A 22,115-nucleotide genomic window follows, 5' to 3' on the forward strand; every position below is an offset into this window, starting at 1 on the left:
CCAATTAGCATGGGCAGCGCCATTGAGGGCGTCCACCATTTTAATGTATTCAACTGGGTGGGACTTCCAACGTCATTGGCTGATCCCTCCACGTGACCCTGTTGGCGGGATCATCCAATCGTGAAGAAGGAAATTGACTACTTCAAAATGGAGATTGCCTCAATGGCGCTGCCCATGCTGTCACAGACACTATATAGCTCGCCAGCTTGTAGTCCTAAAACCCGGAAATGAGTTACCTCTGGTTCGTTCAGCCATTCCTATGGTGAAAATGAATTGGGAAAGAACAGGGTTTTGGGATAAACGCCGAAAATAAGGTCTGGGGTTAACACAAGCTTAGGAGATGTTATATGTTTTGTTCTATGTGATAATATCCGTCAGTTAACATGACCTTTATTAATTATGATTCAAATAACCTTTTTTTTAATTAAGTAATGCTTCAAAATTCACAGAAAGTGAAGTTAGCTGATAAAGATGATCTCATAGAACAAAACGTATAAGATCTCCTAAGCTTGTGCTTAACACATACCTTATTTTCGGCATTTATCAAAAAACGCCATGAATTTCTCCATAGGCTTTGTCTAACGAACCATGGCGGAGTTAGTGCCTACAAAAAGACACCGTTTCTATTTCTCTCTGTAATGGCACAGATACAAAAGATGAGTCCTCTATCTATGTCTATGTCCATTTCCCCATAACTCCTTGCGCGCTTCTACATTCACAGATGACCAAAATGGCGGATTCGTCGGTGGGTACTCGATAATCCCAAATTATTATACAATTACAACGTTTATATGTAGATGTGTGCCCTCGACTTTCATTAATATATATTTTCAATATCTTATCTTTCGACAGGTCGATGTTATCGAGGGCTGTCGGCTCCCTGTTCTCCGAAAAAATCAGGAAAACGAAGACGAGTGGCGTGAGTGTCGTCTCTTGGCTACCGTTAGGGTAGCTAGCGCTACACTAGCTGCATAATAAAACAACTGTCATGGCTGAATGTTTGAAAACACAAGCGCTTAGCTACGGCTAGTGGCTGATTGGAAAAAAAGGCACTGGTGGAGTTTTACGGCGATTTAAATTGCTTTCTACTTGTGTGTGAACGCTAGTTTGTTAGTTAGCTACCTACGTATTTTGATACTGTGTATGCTGAAATTAGCTAGATAAAGTAACATTCACATTTTGTGCGCTGTTCGAATTTCGTATATACTAGCTAGAAAGCGTACTTGGCTATCTAGCTAGCTTCCTACCTAATTTATAAATTGGAACAGCGAATATGCTCATTGCTTGGGTAGGATTAGGTATCGAGATCTGTCATGTCGTGTGATGTTTTCTTTGCAGCCCTGGCCGAAATTCTCAGTGTGAAGGAGATCCCTGGGAGAAAACTCTACTATGTCCACTATATTGACTGTGAGTAGCCTATGCTTCATGTAATTCAGAGTGAATATGAGTGTAATGTTCCGACATTGTCAATAGTGATCTTCACAGGAGAAGCACATGTCCCAGTATGTATAACTGTCAATTTGGGAAACATTTGACTAGATGTCATCTCCGGTGTGTGTATACGTGTTTGTGTCTCTGCTTGTGTTTAAAGTCAACAAGCGTCTGGATGAGTGGGTTACGCCGGAAAGGCTTGACATGAAGAAGCTCCAGTTCCCTAAGAAGGAGGCTAAAACGCCTACTAAGAACGGGCTTCCGGGGTCACGGCCTAGCTCCCCTGAGAGAGAGGTGGTAAGAGCGGCCGGAGCTGGCCCCCAACATCCTCCCAGCAGGCCTCCCCAGCCACAAACCCAGCAGAAGTCTCTACCCACCAAGACTTCTATACCAGACTTTCAAGTGCTACAACAACAAGTTCAGGTTTGGCAGTAGTGTCTTAAGCCCAGTCCTGGGAATTGTACACTGATGCTGACAACTAACATTGTTGTACACTGATGCTGTCTTGATTTGATTATAACCTAGATGTTTTTTTGCAGTTGTGCTTAATACTGAGATTTTGGACAGCTATCTTGGTTAAACCAGTCCACTACACTACAACCTAATTGTAAACACCACCATTTGGTATATAGTCTTTTGAAGCTATGATCATTTATTGAAATTAGACAAATGAAGAGGATGAAATAATTTATAGACCTTTGTTAAATGAAAATGGCACAATTGGTGCTATATTAATTATTTCAAAGATCTCATAAAATGAAACGTCAAGTGGCTTAATTCAAGATTTCTGTGAAATAACTGTTCTCTGGTCTTGCCTCTGTGAGGAGACAGAAGTGGAATAATAAGGTGCCAGGGGATGTATTTCTTCTGTTTCATGATATATAAATGCATTTACAAATCTTTTAGCTTAAATTTGTTACAAAAAAGCATTTGTACTCAGTATAAAAAAATAAAATGAATGCACTCACTGTAAGTCGCTCTGGATAAGAGCGTCTGCTAAATGACTAAAATGTAAATGTACTCAGAAAATAGTCGTGTTGTCCTTTTATACGGTCATTCCATGTATTTATTTTTATACACTGGCTTATTAAGTCATTCTCAGGCATGTGTTGATATTTTCAACTGCTCAAATATATGCTGTCTTGACTGGTTATGCTTCTATTACAATATTTAATGGATAACATGATTAGTTCAGGTGAAAAATGCAACTCAGTACTTGTGGAGGTTTGAGTGTGACTGTCAGTTAATCCCCTTCCTCTCTTCCTTTCTGTTCAAATTCAGAGGAAGAGTCTTGATCTCAACCTTCAGACTGCCACAGCTCCTTCCAGAGGCAAAACCCTGCCCACACCGGTACAGCTTCAACTTACCCATTCTACACAGAGCCATGATTAACAACTGTTCAGTCCACAAAGTCAGAATGGGTTTATAGCTAAATTTGAATAGTAACACCAACCAAATTTAGATGCACTCAAGCTATTTTTGAACTTACAGATGTATAATTCTAAAATCAAGGAGAAACATCTTGCGAATAGATCAGTGGTCCGACTGGTCGATCTCCAACGCATTCCTAGTCGATCACCAAACATTTCTGTAAAAAACCCAACGATTTATTTGTTTCTCACTGATGGCGGTAGGTGCACTTGATTCAGCAGCCCTAGCGCCGGGAAGGCAAAGTGTTCCCATTTTGAACCATTTCATGTGTCTGAAGGTAGAACTCTGCCTACCGGGCAGGCCCAGAGAGCAAATCAAGTGCACCTATAGGTCTACCGCTGGCCAATCAGATAACTCAGATCACCGTGTCTGCACAGTTTCCACGAGCCATAGACTAAAAAGAAGCCTCAAACGCACAGCAAAGTTGATACTGTGAGATTTCAAAACTTTTTTAAAACCATGACTAGAGAGACTCAACGAATACAGCAAAGAGCTGCTGTTTTTGAGTAAGTTCTTGTTTAAGTTGTTATTCAACATTGTCAACACTTATAAGCCATAAAATGCGTGTTCTCCCTCCTTCCACTCACGCTACAACCAGCGCTGCAATGAATGAGTATAGTAAAGTGTTCCGATAAGCTTGCGTTGTTATTATTAGTGGCTTGTCTTTTTTTATATCGAGGAATATTTAATCTTTCTCTGGTCATAGGAGTAACAACATGAATTGGTGCATGAGGCAGAAATAATGCAGTGTGACTTGAGTTTCGCCATCAGCTGGAAGACCGTGTCCCCTTTTCTCAGCGGAGGGGCGGTGAGTCGGGTGAGAGGCAGCCTCACCTCAGCTCACTCCCTCCCCTCATGCAGGCCATCAGTCCAGAAAGAAAAAATGGCTAATTATTATGCTCACTCAGCTGTGCCTCACAAGTAATACAACAAGTTATCTATTACCAGTGTTTAAATATAATTTCAAAATGGTCTGGGAAGAACATTGGTAGTGCAATTGAAGCATAGCCAGTATGCAGTGATAATGTATTGGACCTATAGCCTACTGCACTAATATAATTGCTACAGAACTGTTTTTAATTGGTTAATGTTGCATAGGCTTAAATTGTTTTAAGTTCTGTTTTTAAAAAAATAAGTGGTGATCTGCTTGCATTTTGACTCAGTGATCTTGACTCAGAAAAGGTTTGTGACCACTGGAGTAGATGATAAGTGATATTGTTGACTGGGGGGTTTTGCCCCGGCCCTAGAATATGACTGGTAATGTAAAAGATGACTATAATACCTCGGTTATGCCTGTGGTGTGGTTGGCATTTGAAATAACATCAACATAATCTTAAGAGATTAATTAAATGTCTCTTGAGTGAGATTTTTCTCATGTCTGCCCATGTTTCGCCTCTCATACAGAAGAGGAAAGCAGAGTCTGTGTCCCTGGCAACACAAGTGTCCCCGGCAACCCCCGTGCCATCCTTGCCAGGTTCAGCTGAAGCCTCCCAGGTGTCAGTTTACCCTGCTGTGAGGGACACCAACACCTTCAACCTCAAATCCAACGCCCACGATGACCATGAGCAGCTTACCTCGCTCACCACAGTAAACCAACATTTGATAACCTTGCCCTTCTGTAATGATCAATCTCTAGCCTCCCACTATGACTGTGTCTGTGTTTTGATTTCTTATCTCCTCCCCTTTTCAAATCATCCCAGAATGGTACTGCCCGTCGCCCCATGCCCAATCAGCCAGGCAGGAAGAGGAAGCAGCCCCCCAACTGCGGGGGAACCGATGAGGTATGGAACACTCATTAGTTGCTCTTGTTTCTACTGTTGACCATAATCTCTTCTTCCATCATTCACATTTATAGAGTGACACACTTTAGCATTATACTGGCATCAACAATTAATTCTTATGTTTTTGGAAATTGCATCAGCATCCTTTTAGTTTAAATGCATCAAAAAGAAAACTGATTTTAACACAGGATAAAGCACAATAATATCCAGCTAGGGCCCTTACTACATTAGACTAGTCTGAGCCGGGATACTAGACTAGTGTTGACTAACAGGATCTTACTGTCCTTGACCTATAGGTCTACCTTTCATGGTTATATGGTTTCAGTTAGACAGTAATCTGTATCAGAAGCCTGTTAGCATCAGCACAAGCACATTTTCAACAATGTTACTTGCAGCATTGTGATAATGTGAGGAGGCAAAATTGCATTTTACATAATTATCTGTGTGAACTCAGTAATTATCAACTACTATGATTTATTGCCTTCCCCTTTCTGTATAATGTTAAGATATCCATCCCAAATTAACAAGGAAAGAAAGAACAGGTCAATATAATATATGAAGAAATCTCCCTGTTGACCTTTAATCCCTTAATCGTCCCTCATTGGTATAATTAGTGTAAACGATAATCAATTCCATCCCTCTTAAATCAGTGTCCAAAAGCCCTCTAATCCGCTTGTTTTTTTGTTAGATAATTAAGGTTTTCCAGTATAACAACAGCCCTCGATGTGCCAGTGTCTATCTGCCGACAGGAGAGGTCCGTCTCATTTCTTTCTCATTGCCCTTGTCTCTTTGTTTATGGAATTATTTTAAAGGTTATGGCCTTCGATCAGACCTTTATTATTTCATATGAGAGCTATTTCTCAGTGTATGGTTGAGTTTTTCTGATTAAACATAGGCAGTTTTTACAGTTGTTTCATTTGAATTTATTGGCTTTTATTTGTACAAGGTTCTAAGACAATGCATCAGATATGGAATACTATTGTTCTCTTCCATTTTGAATCAGGACTCGCAGGACAGCTCCGATGGCATCCCCTCTGCCCCTCGCATGACTGGCAGTCTGGTGTCGGACCGTAGCCATGACGACATTGTCACGCGTATGAAGAACATTGACTGCATTGAACTGGGCCGCCACAGGCTGAAGCCCTGGTACTTCTCCCCCTACCCACAGGAACTGACCACATTGCCTATTCTCTACCTCTGCGAGTTCTGCCTCAAGTACCTCAAGAGCCTCAAGTGTCTGCAGAGGCATCTGGTGAGACGCTACATAAGAATATCTCAATGGAATGAATGTGTGTAACACCAGTACAAGAGACTGTGGAGAGGGTTGCTGTACAGTCATGGTATTGTTTGAGCTACAGAAGACCAGGGGTCAACCGACCAGCTAGGCTGAGCTAAGGGATATAGCTACACTGAGTCTACAAAACATTAACACCTGTTCTTTCCTTGACATAGACCGACCAGGTGAATCCAGGTGAAAGCTATTATCCCTTATTGATGTCACTAATAATATAATATGCCATTTAGCAGACGCTTTTATCCAAAGCGACTTGCAGTCATGTGTGCATACATTTTTACGTATGGGTGGTCCCGGGGATCGAACCCACTACCCTGGCGTTACAAGCGCCATGCTCTACCAATTGAGCTACAGAGGACCACTTCAATCAGTGTAGATGAATGGGAGGAGACGGGTTAAAGAAGGATTTTTAAGCCTTGAGACATGGATTGTGTATGTGTGCCCTTGAGGGTTAATGGGCAAGACAAAAAATGTAAGTGCCTTTAAATGAGGTATGGTAGTAGGAGCCAGGCGCACCGGTTTGTGTCAAGAACTGCAACACTGCTGGGTTTTTCACGCTCAACAGTTTCCCGTGTGTATTGAATTGAGGCTGTTCTGAGGGAAAAGGGGGGCAACTCAATATTAGGAAAGTGTTGTTAATGTTTGGTATACTCAGTGTATATGTCCACTAGGGGCTTGGATACAGAGCCACCTTGTCTATGCATGTGATCCTATATTATTCTCCTGCTCTCATCCAGACCAAGTGTAATCTTCGCCATCCCCCTGGCAATGAGATCTACCGCAAGGGCACCATCTCCTTTTTTGAAATAGATGGCAGAAAAAACAAAGTGAGTAAAGTCCATGATCCTCCCAGCTGTTATTCTAATGAGTTTCATTGAGATTCTCGCTTCACAACTCTTGTTTCTCCCATGTTTGCCAGACATACTCTCAGAACCTGTGTTTACTGGCCAAGTGTTTCCTGGACCACAAGACCCTGTACTATGACACAGACCCCTTCCTCTTCTACATCATGACAGAGTACGACGCCAAGGGCTTCCACATAGTGGGCTACTTCTCCAAGGTACACTGAACTCCCCTTATATCCTGGTATTAGCAGATAAACATCTGTTGCTCACAAATATCAGCAATAATACTATGTAATACTTGCCATCATAACCAACTCCTTAGACATGTTGAAAATACATATGCTTTTTGCAGCTGACTTACTCTTCCTTTCTGTACGCAGGAGAAGGAGTCGACAGAAGATTACAATGTGGCTTGTATCCTCACCTTACCTCCCTACCAGCGGAGAGGCTACGGCAAATTGCTAATTGAGTTCAGTAAGTGACATAACAGACTTTTTAAAAACATTTAAATATTGGATCTTGGTTTAAATCTGCACAACCATTGTACTTCTACCTGTGTCAAAATGATCTGTGGGAGTGTGTTGAAATGTGGCCATTCGGTATGCGGTAACTAAAGGTCTTGTTTCTGTTGGTCATCAGGTTATGAGCTGTCTAAGGTAGAGGGGAAGACGGGCACACCAGAGAAGCCTTTGTCTGACCTGGGGCTGCTCTCCTACCGCTCCTACTGGTCCCAGACCATCCTGGAGATCCTCATGGACCTCAAGCCTGACAATGGGGAGAGGCCTCAGATCACAATCAAGTACGACTGTCCTGTTATTCTCTCAGCTTGTTCTCTTTTATAGCTCAAGTTGCAGTGATTTCTGTAACCTAATATCACGTGGTCTTGTGTATTTCCAGTGAGATCAGCGAGATCACCAGTGTGAAGAAAGAGGATGTCATATCTACACTTCAGTACCTAAACCTAATTAACTACTATAAGGTGAGAGATACCAGAGTGCAGGGGACAGCACTTCAGCACTGTAATTTTAGCTGTTAAGGGGCAATCTTGATCAGCATATTTGAACCTCTTCTCTCCCTGTGGTTTCTCAGGGCCAATATATTCTGACTCTTTCGGAGGACATAGTGGAGGGGCATGAGAGAGCAATGCAGAAGCGTCACCTGCCCATCGACCCCAAATGCCTTCACTTCACCCCCAAGGACTGGAGCAAGAGGGGCAAGTGGTAGAACCCTGTCTGGTTCTCCTGGCCCCGCTCTCCCTCTCTTACCGCATACTTTCCTGAAGCTCTCAGGAAGGAGAGCACCACAGGTCTCCTCAGAGAGGGAGCTTCATTCAATTTCATCTGACCCTTTTTGTCAAAGATGTAAAAATGAACAACTGTTTATATTCAGCATCCTTTTTTACAATTATGCCCAACCTCCTATTACCCATGTTTCATCTCACTGTTCTGTCTTTGACACAAGTAGATCAATTTGCTTAGTCTCAATAGTAGGAATGGTCATAATTTCGGATAGAGGACGCCTACCCTCTGTTTTATCACCCTCCTGGCACACTCTGTCTTCCACACTCTTGGACTAGTTGGTAGTATGTGCTCATGTTAGTGAACATCACTCTGTTATTGTTTTGGCTGTAATCCTGGATTTTGACTACACATGTCCACAGTTTCATTGATCCAACACACAATGAGAATTACAGATCTAACTGTGCTTGTAATTGTATATACACTATTGCTGTTTTATAAATGATTTTTAAAGTGGTGTTGCATTTCTGTATGTCAAATGTAATGTGGGGATGCTCAGTACAGAAAATAAGCCATGTCGAACTGTTACAAGAATGTAAATGTGGATACCTGTACAGTTCTGTCCTTAAAAAAAAAAAAACTTGAATGTAAATTAACATGTTTGGCACAATATGTGTCATTTAATTTAATGACTATTTACTGTACATTTGTGTGTATAGTTAGGGATTTGTAACAAGTGATTCATACTTTGTTTTTCTGTTGTCGCTAATATTTAGTTATTTCCCTTCATATTTAAGTGCAAATTCAACATTGATTTGTTTTCTCTTTTGTATTATATGAACAGTGCATGGGTTTGTAAGTGGTTTAGAGATAGGGGAATCAGTGATTTTTGGCAACACTGAAAAAGGCTATAAATCTAACAAACAGATGATTGTTATAATAGCCTAAAGAGCGATGGATTTACACATATCTAATAAACCAGGACACTTTTACTGGGTTTCATGACTTTATGAGTTTTCAAAGGATAAAATCTGAGTTGTCATCACTGATCTGGAGAAAGAAATAAGGTTGTTTTCTTTAAGTTTGACACTTATTTCCCTATTCGTGGTCATTCCCCTGAATGTCCTCCTGTGTTGCCTGAAAAGGACGTCAACACAACTGTTTAGGAGCTGAATCAGAAGTCTTATTCCTTGACTGTTTACACATTTCCAGGCAGTTATACAGGCAGCCCAATTCTGATATTTTGCCAAATTAGTTTCAAAAGAGCTGATCTGATTGGTCAAGAGGTCAATTTACTGGCCAAAAGATCAGAATTGGGCTGCCTGTGTAAACGCAGCCGTAGGCAGCAGACATCAATTTATATGTAAGTAAAATGTAGCTATGTTGTACTCTGCTCCAGAAGTTTGTCTACAGAGAGAAATGCTCTCACCTCAAAGAAGGCATCGATGAGGCGCTCCAGAACACAGCCCTGGGAGCGGAACGTCTGCTGGTTCTGATCTATGGCTGCCAGCAGTCTGAGGTAGCTGGTGATCAGCTCTATCTCCCTATGGACCAGTCATGTTGGGGCTCTTGTTAGATTGCGACTACAGCACAGACTACAGTAAAATGGCTTGGCAAAACAGGCTTTTCTGTTAGCATTGTGAACCAAGTTGACAGCTGGCTTTTCTCCTGTTTAGTGTTTGACATAGTTTCTTACCTCTTTCCATACTTATTTTCACTATAGCTCAATTTGAGGGCCTCTTCATAGAACTCCTCATCGGTCTGTGGTTCAATGGGCTGGGGCTCTACAGACAGGTAAAGAGAAGAGGAGACCGGTTCAGTCGTCTTTCTGTTGCCTATTGTTTGTATTTTGCCTCACCCACATGTACATGTGGTAGCCTTTTGAAAAATGTAGGACCGGCCGACCAACCAACCTAACTTCTTCATTGACTGCATCTCGCTCTCATATACCTCTTGGAACTAAAGTAGAAAAGAATGCAGTGTTATGTTCAGCAAAATCTACTGCAGTATCTGTCTTTCTTGCCTTATTGTTTGTCATGGTCGGAATACCTTTTGGATCTTTGACGCCATCCGTCTCTTGATTGTCATCTGGAAGTTGTCGACAAGGACAGCAATGAATAGACTATGCAGAGAAAATCACAATGTACAATCAACAGGGTGTTTGCTCTTGGAAGAACTTAGTAGGAGTATCATACATGTACTGTATTGTCTTTGTTGCAACATTTTCAAGCCTACTCACTTGAGGAAAGTGAAGTATTCCACCACAATGTACAGGACAAGAAAGATGATAATATGAGGTGCACCTGTCATTCATAAAAAGTTAAAGTCATGACCACAAATAGTTACATCATGTGATGATTGGTGACTGACCATGCATGACACACAGACTGTAGTGTTCCCTCCCTCACCGTTGTCTCGGCTGGTAGAGTAAATGAAAGCCCAGTCATCCAGCGTGAGCAGCTGGAACAGAGTGAAAATTGTCCGAAACATGGTGCCAAAGCGATGCGGGTCAGACTCGTTAAACATCTCTCGGAAAATGACAGCAAACATGAAGAGGAATGTGAACATGAGGATGATGATGGCACCCATGGACTGGAGAGACTGGAGACAGGTGGACACAATGGACTGGAGATTTTGGAGGAAGCTGTCAAGGAAAGAATTACATGTTACTGAACCATGATGAAAGATATTAGATAGGGATGTATTCATATAGTTTATGTACTTGGGGTGTCAGAGTTCATCCACTGAAGTGCTATCAAGGGAAGTCAAACAGAGGGGTGGTCGGTCTGAATAATGAGTTCATGCTGAAAAACACTTGAGGCGTCCTACCGGATGGTACGCAAGACCCGGAACGCTCGGATGGCCCGGACCCCTTTGAAGAGCTTGAGGATGCGGAAGATTGTGGATGCCTGGCCTCCACTGAAGTTCCCTGCAGACTCAATGAGTGGCAGCAGGAAGTCAATGAGGCTCATCGTAATTATGAAAAAGTCTGAGACAGGCAGAGAACAGAGGGAGAAAATAAAAATGAGATGAAACAGTGGGAGACTTGTTGTTGTAAAACATTGGAGAGGGTTTTTTGCGACTGCCCCCAAGCCAATGTAAACAGCTACCTACCCAGGTCATTCCAGGGATTTTTGAAGTAGAGTCGACCCCAGACAAGCAGTTTCAGCACACATTCCGTTAAATAGATCGCCAGAAAAGCAGAATCGAGAGCTGAGAAGAACCACCCTGGCATTGGGAAACAAAACAGATGTCATTAACACACTTCAACCCATGCATGAGAATAGAGAACTTACTAAAAGTAGATTTTAAAGGGTCACAATGTATTTTCCCTGTTTCTCACACCTCCTCTCACAGTCACACTTTCAAATGTCTGGGCCACCAGGGTCCCTGTGTTGAGCACCACCACAAACAGGATGAACTTGTCAAACATGGGGTCTTCTGTGAAGGCCACAATGATCCTGAACAGCTGATGCATCCAGTCCTGCAGGGCACCCCATGCCCTCAGCCAACCTTTCCTAGAGTTCCGCTGCTCCTTGATCCTCCGCTGCTCATCTGAGAGAGAGAGAGAGAGAGAGAGAGAGAGAGAGAGAGAGAGAGAGAGAGAGAGAGAGAGAGAGAGAGAGAGAGAGAGAGACACACCATAGGAGGTTGGTGGCACCTTAATTGGGGAGGACTGCCTCGTGGTAATGACTGGAGCGGAATTAGTAGAATGGTTTCAAACACATCAAACATATGGAAACCACATGTTTGACTCTGTTCCATTTATTCCATTGCAGCCATTACAATGAGTCTGTCCTCCTATAGCTCCTCCCACCAGCCTCCTCTGGCACACACATAATTAAAGTGGACATTGTGAGTTGTAACTTTTCCGGGACAGTTTGCCCCTATGACGATAGTCGTCAGTATACTGTACTTCACATACCTTTTTGGATGAGCCTCTTCAACATTTCACCATCTAAGGCCTCACATGTTGAGAACACTCGCTTCTTGTGTGGCTGCTTCCCGCCTATGGATGACTTGTGGTGGCTGGTTGAGCCTGCATAATAGATCATAAATGATGATGCTCATAGACATACAAACACACAGAGGTACAGAGAGGTTTGATGACAGTGTGGATTATAAATATTGGATTCTGAAGTCATTCTTCAGAATGGGTGATATGATTTATTAGAATCCCCATTAGCCGACGGGAATGGCGACAGCTAGTCTTACTGGGGTCTGACACATAACGAAAAATACATTATGTGGAGTATGGGTATGGGGAGTCTTACCCTTTCCAGCCACTGTCTGCCTGTATGATGGTTGATGTTCCATCTTGTACTCCAGGCTAAACACACACACACACCGCAGAGAAGAGTACCAGAAAAGTATAATGAAAACATGTAACATCAAACGTGTAATCTCTTATTGTAACAACCTGTAAAGCTACTGACCACCAAAATGGTCATAGTGGAGAACCTTGAGCACTTTCTGATGGCAGCACAATGATATATTGTATTGTTAGACTTAGAGGAACTTTACTTTTCCAAGGGAACATTACTTCATGCCATCACTACTTTATCTTCACAACAATGACCAGTGTCATTAGCTACAAACACGTCTAATTAAGGCATCTGTCAAATATTCATCAATACAAACAAGTAGCTAAGCATTTACCGTATTGTCTCTGGAAAAATAAAACCTTCTGCATAGAGGAATGGTACAGAATGCCACTGGAATCCATCCGTGCGTCATAAGGACTTCTTTATTCTCGATGCTTCCTTGACCATTCTATTCCATTAATTATATTCTACTCTACTGTGCTATTATTTCTCGTTTTTTTCTGTCTGCATTGTTGGGAAGGGCCCGTAAGTAAGCATTTCACTGTTACTCTACACCTGTTGTTTACGAAGCATGTGACAAATACAATTTGATTTGATTTGAAGAAGAATGAGCGTTCACTTTTCTGTGGGTGTCAAGCAAACGGCAGCAATTCTTCTTTGTACCACAAGGGCGCGGGATGATACAAGTGTAGTTTACAACAATTGTTTTCAGTTGATGTGAGAGGATCTCTTGCGTCCAAAATGGACTCTTCCTTGGCTTGTTATAACAAACCATTTCAATTTGAACCATTTCAATTTATTTTGGAATAGTGGTAAAAAACAGGGCATACTTATATTTTGTCAGATTTCCAACACATTTTGAAATAGTAATATGGTGACATTTTGAAATGTATCATATCAGATTTTATTGGTCACATACACGTTTAGCAGATGTTAGTGCGGGTGTAGCGAAATGCTTGTGTTTCTACCTCCAACAATACACATAATACACACAATCTAAAAGTAAAAGAATGGAATTAAGAAATATATAAATATTAGGACGAGCAATGTCGGAGAGCCATAGACTAAAATACAGTAGAATAGAATACAGTATATACTTGTGATAGGTTGTCATTGTAAATAAGAACGTTCTTAATTTACTTACCTGTATAAATAAAGGTGACATGATTTTTATTTATTTATTGGCTATTCACTACGTTTTATGAAAACAACAACACGTGCGTAATTTCGTAAATATAGGCAAAATTGTTATTCTGGATTTTTGTTTTATCCCTAAGAAGTCGAAAACAACATCCTGTCTGTGGAATTTAAGACAGACTTCTGGCAGTCGTGGAGTACCCCCAACAGTATACATTTTTGTTGTAGCCCTGGACACTTAATTCAACTTCTCAATTTATCATCAAGCCGTCAATGAGTTGAATCAGGTGAGTTTGTCCGGGGCAACAACCAAAATGTGTGCTGTTGGGGATACTCGAGGACAGACCTACTGCACCCTTCCCCTGAAGTTGGACCTAATGACCACTGTCAAGGTCGATGCGTAAAGTTGGAAAAATTGATTGTCGGTAGGAACTATTCTACATCAAATGGGGTCATGGAATAGTCCATGTTTTTTAATAGTTTATATACTCTAAATAAAGAGCATACTTTTAGAATTGGTGTTGGAGAAATTATACATGGCATGTATGGAAAGTAGATGTTGCAGAAAATGGATCTAACCTAACAAAAAGTCAAAACACCATTACATATTTTCTATAATAAATACACAATTGCAGAGTAGATTTATACTCCCTTTATTATTTTAGGAAGAAGTTGGCATGATAATATTGTTTCAACGAAAAATATGACACATTAATTTGGTCAGCGGTAATTAGAAGCAATGCGTGATTGCTTTTCTGTCATTACGCACATCATCACAGTCAAAAGCAACATGATTAATACAAATGTGGGAAGATACATAAACAAACAAATACATGATTAAATAAACAAATAAATAAATATCAAATAAATAATTGATTAGATAGATAAATATAACTTTGTAGAAAACAAAACTAATTTACACAAAACTATAGCCTACTATTCAGGAGAAACATTTCTGATTTCACAATTGTTTACAAGAACTCTGTCCAAACATGGAATTCAGTCATAATGCCGAAGCAAACAGTCTGAGGTCATTAAATAGTTTGAGACAAAACGATGACCTGTCTGCTCTCCGTTGGGTGATATTTGTTTATGTGTCCGGTGAGGCCAGGGGAGGAGAAGAAATTATCACCACAAAATCGACACGGAATCACCTCTCCTGTCACATTTGTGATGCACTCAGTCCCTGCGTATTTGGCGGAGGGCTCGGGTGTTTCTAGGCCGGACTTGAGCGGGCTGATGTGTTGTTGGTCGGAGACTTTGGCCGAAGGAGACTGATTCTGGGGATGACTAGCTGCTTTCCTATTGTGCAAGGCCAAGTGTTTCCTCAGGTACGCTTGTTTTCTGAATTTCTTTGAGCACTGTGGGCAGCTGAACATAATTTCTTCATCAGAGCCCGAGTCTGAGGGTAGCGGGGAGGGTGGGAGCGCCTCTCTGGCTGTTGGTGTGTCAGGTCGGCTCTCCTCTCTCTGTGACAAGACTCTCTCCACTTGAAAACCCTTTGGCTTGTGCCAACGTCTGTGGGAGGCCAGGTTAGCGGGACAACTAAAAACTTTGTCACACTCGTCGCAGCGATATTCGACTCGGACAATGCGAGAGCACTTGTGGAAGGCCAAAGTGAGAGGGTCTGCATACCGCTCCTTGCAAAGCTGACAGATGAATTCTCCAAGCGGACTGCTGGTGTTGGAGCGCTGCTTCACCTCATCCTCTGCCTCCTCTGTAATGCGCAATCCGAGGACGGGAGATGTGGTTACCTCATCCCGGACGCTGGACTTCTTCTCTTGGTTTTGGGAGCTTGAGGACTTGCGCTTTTTATAATTAGTATGGGGAGATTTCGCGTTGGAGGAGGCAGGCCGCTTCATTGCTGCAGATTTAGCATTCCCGCACATGGTGTCCAGTCTGGTGGTCATCTCCGGAAGAGACGGCGACACTGGGGAACCATCAATGGTGAAGCTTCCCAAATTTGCCTCGGGAAAGGTATCTGATGGAGCAGGAGAAAGAAAGCTTAGCATTTGATGAGCGGCGTCCACGGGTGTGTATTGATATCCCTCGCTGTCAGGCCGGGTCGGGCTCAGTGAAGGCGCACGGTGAGACTCTGGCATTCCACCGAAAATACCCGGGCTGAGAACTCTGATAAAGTTGTGGCACACCGAGGGCAGTGCATGAGCCGGGGTATTCTCGACCAGCGGAGAACAGTTGGCGTCCAGCGCCAAGTCCTCCTCGCGTATCCTGTATGAAACAGGACCAGCCTTTTTAGAACGTTTTATAAGGAAACCCTTTGGCATGGTGACTGTCAGGAAACACACACGACGCGTTATAATCAACCTCAATAAGTTGTTGCTGTTAAAGTCGAGGCCAGGAAATGGAAAGAGGCGTGCGTAATCGTAATGCGTCCTATTCGCTCTGCGGTACCTGTCCACACTGGCCCTCTGTCGTTTGTCTCGGTCTTTATAAAGGCCCCGAGCGGTCATTGTGCGTCAGTTAGGACGCAGATGGCAGCAGTCCAGCCGTCAATAGAAAGGCCCGGCAACATGATCCACCGGGAGTCTTTGAGGAGCACAGCGGCAGATGTCAGCCTCCCCATTGCCGAGTCCACCCCCCCCCCCCCCCCCCCACCCCCCCCCCCCCTGCCCCCAGACCACTTGCCCCGTCCTTGACGATCCCTAGCCATTATGCAGATTACACAGAGCCACACCACACTTATCCAGCCTTTATCCTCCCATGTCCTCTGAGACTCTATTCAACACACACGTGCCGCAGCCGTCCATCCATTCATCAAAACGCACGTTTCAAAAGGAGGGGGATGGGGGTGAGTCAGGCTTGTGCCAGTTTGGGGGTAAAGAGGCAAAGCTCTGCTCAAATTCACCTTAAACATAGGCGTTCAGGGGCATTCAACCCTTTGAACAATTTAATTTAATTGAATGTGATTTCAACATCAAGAGAAGAAAAAGCACAAAAAAAGTAACTCCGTATGTGGAACTCCATTTTACGTTTTGAAAATTCAGTCCCTGGTGTGAAGGGGATCCTAATTATTTTATCATCAACGTTGAAAACAATTCTGCTCCCTAGTTGTGGCAAACATTGAATACCGCCAACGTCAAACGTCTCAACTCAACAATAGAAACAGTCTGTCATGTCATTGTCAGCGAAATTAACAATTTTCATCACACGTCCACAATCTGGCGCAAAAACACATTACATATACAGACCCAACCCCCAACCTAACAAAATACAGATTATTAGCAGCAGGGCTATCTGAATCAGGGCTGTCTTGTAAAGGCCAACAAAAACGTTTGAAATCGATAAACGGTAACGGTCACAGACCAAACATCTTCCATAGCCTAACTGTAAAGCCATGAAACATGTGACAGGTTTACCTATAAACTAAATGTCAGTGTTTAAAACGTAAACATAAGGCATTTAGATTTGCCAATTAATATGCTCATCTTAAACACAGGCGTTTAGAATGCAAGATTAAACATGATAGTCAGCTTTTCCAGTCACTTTCCAACCAGGAGAACACCTACAGTACCAGTAAAAAGTTTGGACACACCTACTCATTCAAGGGTTTTTCTTTATTTTTACTATTTTCTACATTGTAGAATAATAGTGAAGACATCAAAACTATGAAATAACATATGGAATCATGTAGTAACCCAAAAATATATTTTCTATTTTAGATTCTTCAAAGTAGCCACCCTTTGCCTTGCTGACAGCTTTGCACACTCTTGGAATTCTCTCAACCAGCTTCATGAGGTAGTCACCTGGAATGCATTGCAATTAACAGGTGTGCCTTGTTAAAAGTTAATTTGTGGAATTTATTTCCTTCTTAATGTGTTTGAGCCAATCAGTTGTGTTGTGACAAGGTAGGGGTAGTATACAGAAGATAGCCCTATTTTGTAAAAGACCAAGTCCATATTATGGCAAGAACAGCTCAAATAAGCAAAGAGAAACGACAGTCCATCATTACTTTAAGCCATGAAGGTCAGTCAATCTGGCCTTCATGGTCGAAATGCTGCAAAGAAACCACTACTAAAGGACACCAATAATAAGAAGAGACCTGCTTGGGCCAAGAAACACAAGCAACAGATTGAGATTTTTGGTTCCAAACGCTGTGTCTTTGTGAGACGCAGAGTAGGTGTGTCACAAGCCGGGCTAGAACTCCGGTCTCAGATGTGGAAAGCTGGGGGTACTACCCCTTAGCCACAGAGGAGGTGTTGTAGGACCCAAATGAAACACCCAAGGCAATACTCCAGGTAAGTTGATTTAATGTTCCAAAACAGGAGGCAAAACAAAACAACTCCACGAGGGGAGAAAAACAAACTAAAGATAACTTCGAACAGCTTACTAGGACAGACACGGTGGGACAAAGCAGGAGACACATAGTCAGGACGCAATAACCAAGTGAGAAACAAGGGGAAAACACACAGCTAAAATACTAAAGGGAAAACAAGGCACAGGTGACCTGGATCAAACTAATGAGGACACACGAGGAAGAACTAAGGCAGAGGGGAACACAGCTGACCTCTAGAGGCCCGGAGACAAACAGGAGAAGCAGGAAGCTGACAGGACCCCCTCCTCTAGGAACGACTCCTGACGTTCCTTCCAGAACACCCTGGCCCCCGGGTGCGAAAATCTCGGATCAACCCTGGGTCCAGGATGTCCCTGGCTGGAACCCAGGAGCGCTCCTCTGGCCCGTAGCCCTCCCAGTCCACCAGATACTGCAGAGAGTTCTGGACCCTCCGGGAGTCCAGTATCCGGCGGACTGTGTAGGCTGGCTGGCCGTCAATGATCCTGGGAGGTGGCGGGGGTCTGCGTGGGGGGGCAAAGGGAGAAGACAAGACAGGTTTAATAAGTGAAACATGGAAAGTGGGGTTAATTCTAAGGGAACGAGGGAGAACCAAACGATAAGACACAGGGTTAACCTTTCTAGCAATGCGGAAAGGGCCGATGTATCTCTGGGAAAGCTTCTTGGACTCGACCCGGAGGGGCAGGTTCTTGGTGGCCAACCAAACTCTCTGACCAGCTCGGAAACTAGGGGCCGTCCGGCGGTGGCGATTAGCCTGACTTTGGTATCTCTGGGAGGTCCGAAGGAGGGCACGCCTGGCCTTCTTCCAGGTCCGCCTACAGCGTTGGACAAAGCGCTGGGCCGAGGGAACACCAACTTGCGCCTCCTCCTCTGGAAATAATGGAGGGTTGTAACCGAACTGGCATTCGAAGGGGGACAATCCGGTGGCTGAGGACTGGAGGGTGTTGTGGGCATATTCAGCCCAAATGATATAGGTGGCCCAAGACGTGGGATTACTGGCCGCCATACACCGCAGGGTGGTCTCCAGATCCTGATTAATCCGTTCCGTTTGACCATTAGACTCTGGATGGAACCCTGACGATAGGCTGGCTGTGGCCCCAACAAGCCTGCAGAAGGCCCCCCAAAACCGGGACGAGAATTGGGGACCTCGGTCAGAGACCACGTCCAGGGGAATACCAAATATCCGGAAGACATGGTTCATGAGGAGCTCAGCAGTCTCCTTAGCCGAGGGCAGCTTGGGCAGGGGAATAAACCGGGCAGCCTTAGAGAAACGGTCTACCACCACTAGGATGACGGTGTTGCCCTGGGATAGAGGAAGTCCCGTAACAAAGTCCAGAGACAGGTGTGACCATGGCCTTCGAGGAACAGGTAAGGGATGGAGCAGTCCCTGGGGTCGCTGGCGTGTCGACTTTCCCTGGTTGCACACCGGGCAGGCCTCCACATAGACCTGCACGTCCTTCTTGATGGACGGCCACCAAAACCGCCGTCGGAGGAACTCCAGTGTGCGAGCACTGCCTGGATGGCATGTCAAGGGCGACTCATGACCCCACTGCAAGACGCGGGCCCGAACAGAGAGAGGAACGTACAGGCGACCGGCAGGACCACCGCCTGGATCGGGCTCATGGACAAGAGCTTCTCGTACCCCTCTTTCTAGTTCCCACTGAAGAGGTGCGACGATCCTAGACCTCGGAATAATCGATGCCAAGGGCTTCTCTCGTACCTCGGGAGAATAGACTCGAGACAGGGCATCCGGCTTGACGTTCTTGGTGCCAGGTCGGTAAGACAGGAGGAACTGGAATCGATTGAAGAAAAGGGACCATCGTGCTTGCCGAGGGTTCATCCGCTTAGCCTGTTGGAGATATTCCAGGTTCTTGTGGTCTGTGAGAACCTGGAAAGGGTGCTGAGCCCCCTCAAGCCAATGGCGCCACTCCTCCAAGGCCAGTTTTACCGCAAGCAACTCTAGATCCCCCACGTGGTAGTTGCGCTCGGCCTCAGACAGGCGGCGAGACATGAAGGCACAAGGGTGTAATCTCCCATCCGCACCCCTCTGTGACAGGACGGCTCCCACCCCCACCTCTGAGGCGTCCACCTCCACCACGAAAGGTCTTTCTGGGTCAGGGGTCACCAGAATCGGAGCAGAAGTGAAGCGGCGCTTGAGATCCTCGAAGGCCCCTGCTGCTTCCGGACCCCAGTGAATCCTGGTCCCTCCTCCCTTGGTAAGCGTCGTCAAGGGGGCTACCACCGAGCTGAAATTCTTGATGAACTTCCGATAGAAGTTAGAAAAGCCAATGAACCGTTGAACCTCCTTGACCGTGGCAGGTGTGGGCCAATCGTGGACCGCCTTGACCTTCTTGGGATCCATCTCTAGGTGCCCAGGAGTGACAATAAACCCGAGAAACTGAGTCTGAGAAACATGAAATTCACACTTCTCAGGCTTAACGTAGAGGTGATTGTCAAGGAGCCTCTGGAGAACCCGGCTAACATGCCCCTCATGCTCCTTCAGTGACCTCGAGAAGATGAGGATATCGTCCAGGTACACGAAAACGAACAGATTAAGCATATCCCGGAGAACATCATTAATCAGGGCTTGGAATACTGCGGGGGCATTGGTGAGCCCGAACGGCATCACCCGATATTCATAGTGCCCCGTGGGCGTGTTGAACGCCGTCTTCCATTCGTCTCCTTGCCGGATCCGCACGAGATGGTAAGCATTGCGGAGATCCAGCTTAGTAAAAATGGAAGCCCCTTGAAGCAGCTCAAAAGCAGTGGCCATGAGAGGAAGGGGGTATCGATTCCGAACCGTGATCTTGTTGAGTCCCCGGTAATCAATACAAGGCCTAAGACCCCCGTCTTTCTTTTCAACAAAAAAGAAGCCCGCCCCAGCCGGGGAAGTAGAGGCATAGATGAGGCCGGCTGCCAAGGACTCCTTAATGTAGGTGTCCATAGCTGCGTGCTCGGGGGAGGACAAGGAAAAGATCCGACCTCTAGGAGGGCAGCACCCAGGGAGTAGATCAATGGCACAGTCATACGTGCGATGAGGCGGTAAGGCAGTAGCCCGGGCCTTGCTGAACACTGCCTTGAACCGATGGTAAACACTGGGGACTCGGGAGACGTCAACAGACTCTTGAAACTGGGTACTAGGGGCTGAGGGACTCTGAAGCATGCAGGTGAGTTGGCAAGTGGGACCCCAGCTTAGAATGGTGCCAGTAGGCCAGTCGATCTGGGGATTATGTCTGCATAGCCAAGGGTGACCCAGGATAATAGGATACTCGGGAGAGTCAATAAGATAGAAGGTCTCCTCCTGCTGGTGTTGAGAGATGGTAAGTCGCAGGGACTGAGTCGCCTCGGTAACCTTTCCTGGTTCCAGAGGTCTGCCATCTAAGGCTGTAACGGCCTGGGGTTGAGGAAGTAGTTGGGTAGGGATCTTAAGTTCCTTAGCCAAGGTTACATCCAGGAAATCACCTGCGGCACCGGAATCGATCATAGCCTGGACCCGATGCTGGTGGCCCCCCCAGGACAGAGTGGCTGGAATAGCCAGGACAGCGTTAGTAGGAGGCGCTCTAATTCTCCCCATCACAGCCCTCCTGTAGCTGGGCGGGGACAGGCGTTTCCCGAAAGCTCGGGGCAAGTGGAGCGGAAGTGGCCGGCAACCCCGCAGTAGAGGCACCGACGCTCCCTCATGCGACGTTCCCTTTCGTTGGGAGAAAGCCTGGAACGGCCTAACTGCATGCTCTCCGGGGAATCCTGGAGCAGTTCAGGAGCCGGGGAAGCTCTGAATGACGGAGTCCAAACAGGAGAAACAGAGCTGCTCAGAGGAACTTGGGACTGAGACACCTGACGGCGAGCCGTTCTCCGCTCTCTTAGACGATTGTCCAGGCGGATGGCCAAGGCTATGAGGGACTCGAGATCTCCAGCTGGTTCCCGGGTGGCTAACTCATCTTGAAGGGGCTCAGATAACCCTCCCTGAAAGCAGACCCTCAGCGCTTCATCATTCCATCCGCTCCTTGCTGCTATGGTCCGGAACTCAATGGCAAAATCTGCCGTGCTTCGGGGGCCCTGACGGAGAGACAGTAGGCGCTTGGAAGCCTCCCGCCCACTGACAGGATGATCGAACACCCGCTTGAACTCTTCTACAAATGCAGCGTGGGAGTCACAACAGGCCTCCTGGGACTGCCACACCGCAGAAGCCCAGGCGAGCGCCTTGTCTGAAAGAAGGGTAATGATGTAGGCAATCTTGGAACGGTCTGTGGGAAAACTTGAGGGTTGGAGCTCGAAGGTGAGGGAGCATTGGGTGAGGAAACCCTGGCAAGAGCTTGGATCCCCA

General features: G+C 45.0%; 2 protein-coding genes across 2 annotated transcripts; one reads left to right on the forward strand and one right to left on the reverse strand.

Annotated features, from left to right (window-relative positions):
• The first annotated feature begins 219 nt into the window (after positions 1-219).
• On the forward strand, positions 220-9,012 carry LOC311100176 (histone acetyltransferase KAT5-like). The gene is made up of 15 exons (XM_084140981.1): positions 220-745; positions 853-919; positions 1,339-1,407; positions 1,592-1,854; positions 2,713-2,781; positions 4,267-4,449; positions 4,563-4,643; positions 5,332-5,397; positions 5,647-5,895; positions 6,675-6,764; positions 6,857-6,997; positions 7,163-7,256; positions 7,422-7,581; positions 7,680-7,761; positions 7,872-9,012. Exons 1-15 carry the CDS (start codon positions 722-724, stop codon positions 8,004-8,006), a joined length of 1,773 nt encoding a protein of 590 aa, XP_083997107.1. The 5' UTR covers positions 220-721; the 3' UTR covers positions 8,007-9,012.
• Positions 9,013-14,516: 5,504 nt separating this feature from the next.
• Positions 14,517-15,767, reverse strand: LOC311100180 (insulinoma-associated protein 1a-like; the record flags this gene model as incomplete). Its single annotated transcript, XM_084140984.1, has 1 exon — positions 14,517-15,767. The coding sequence occupies one exon, from the start codon at positions 15,765-15,767 to the stop codon at positions 14,517-14,519; it is 1,251 nt and encodes a 416-aa protein (XP_083997110.1).
• Between the last annotated feature and the right edge of the window lie 6,348 nt (positions 15,768-22,115).

Source organism: Coregonus lavaretus (genome assembly GCF_964263955.1).
Source record: "Coregonus lavaretus genome assembly, chromosome: 24".
Taxonomy (NCBI): Eukaryota; Metazoa; Chordata; class Actinopteri; order Salmoniformes; family Salmonidae; genus Coregonus; species Coregonus lavaretus.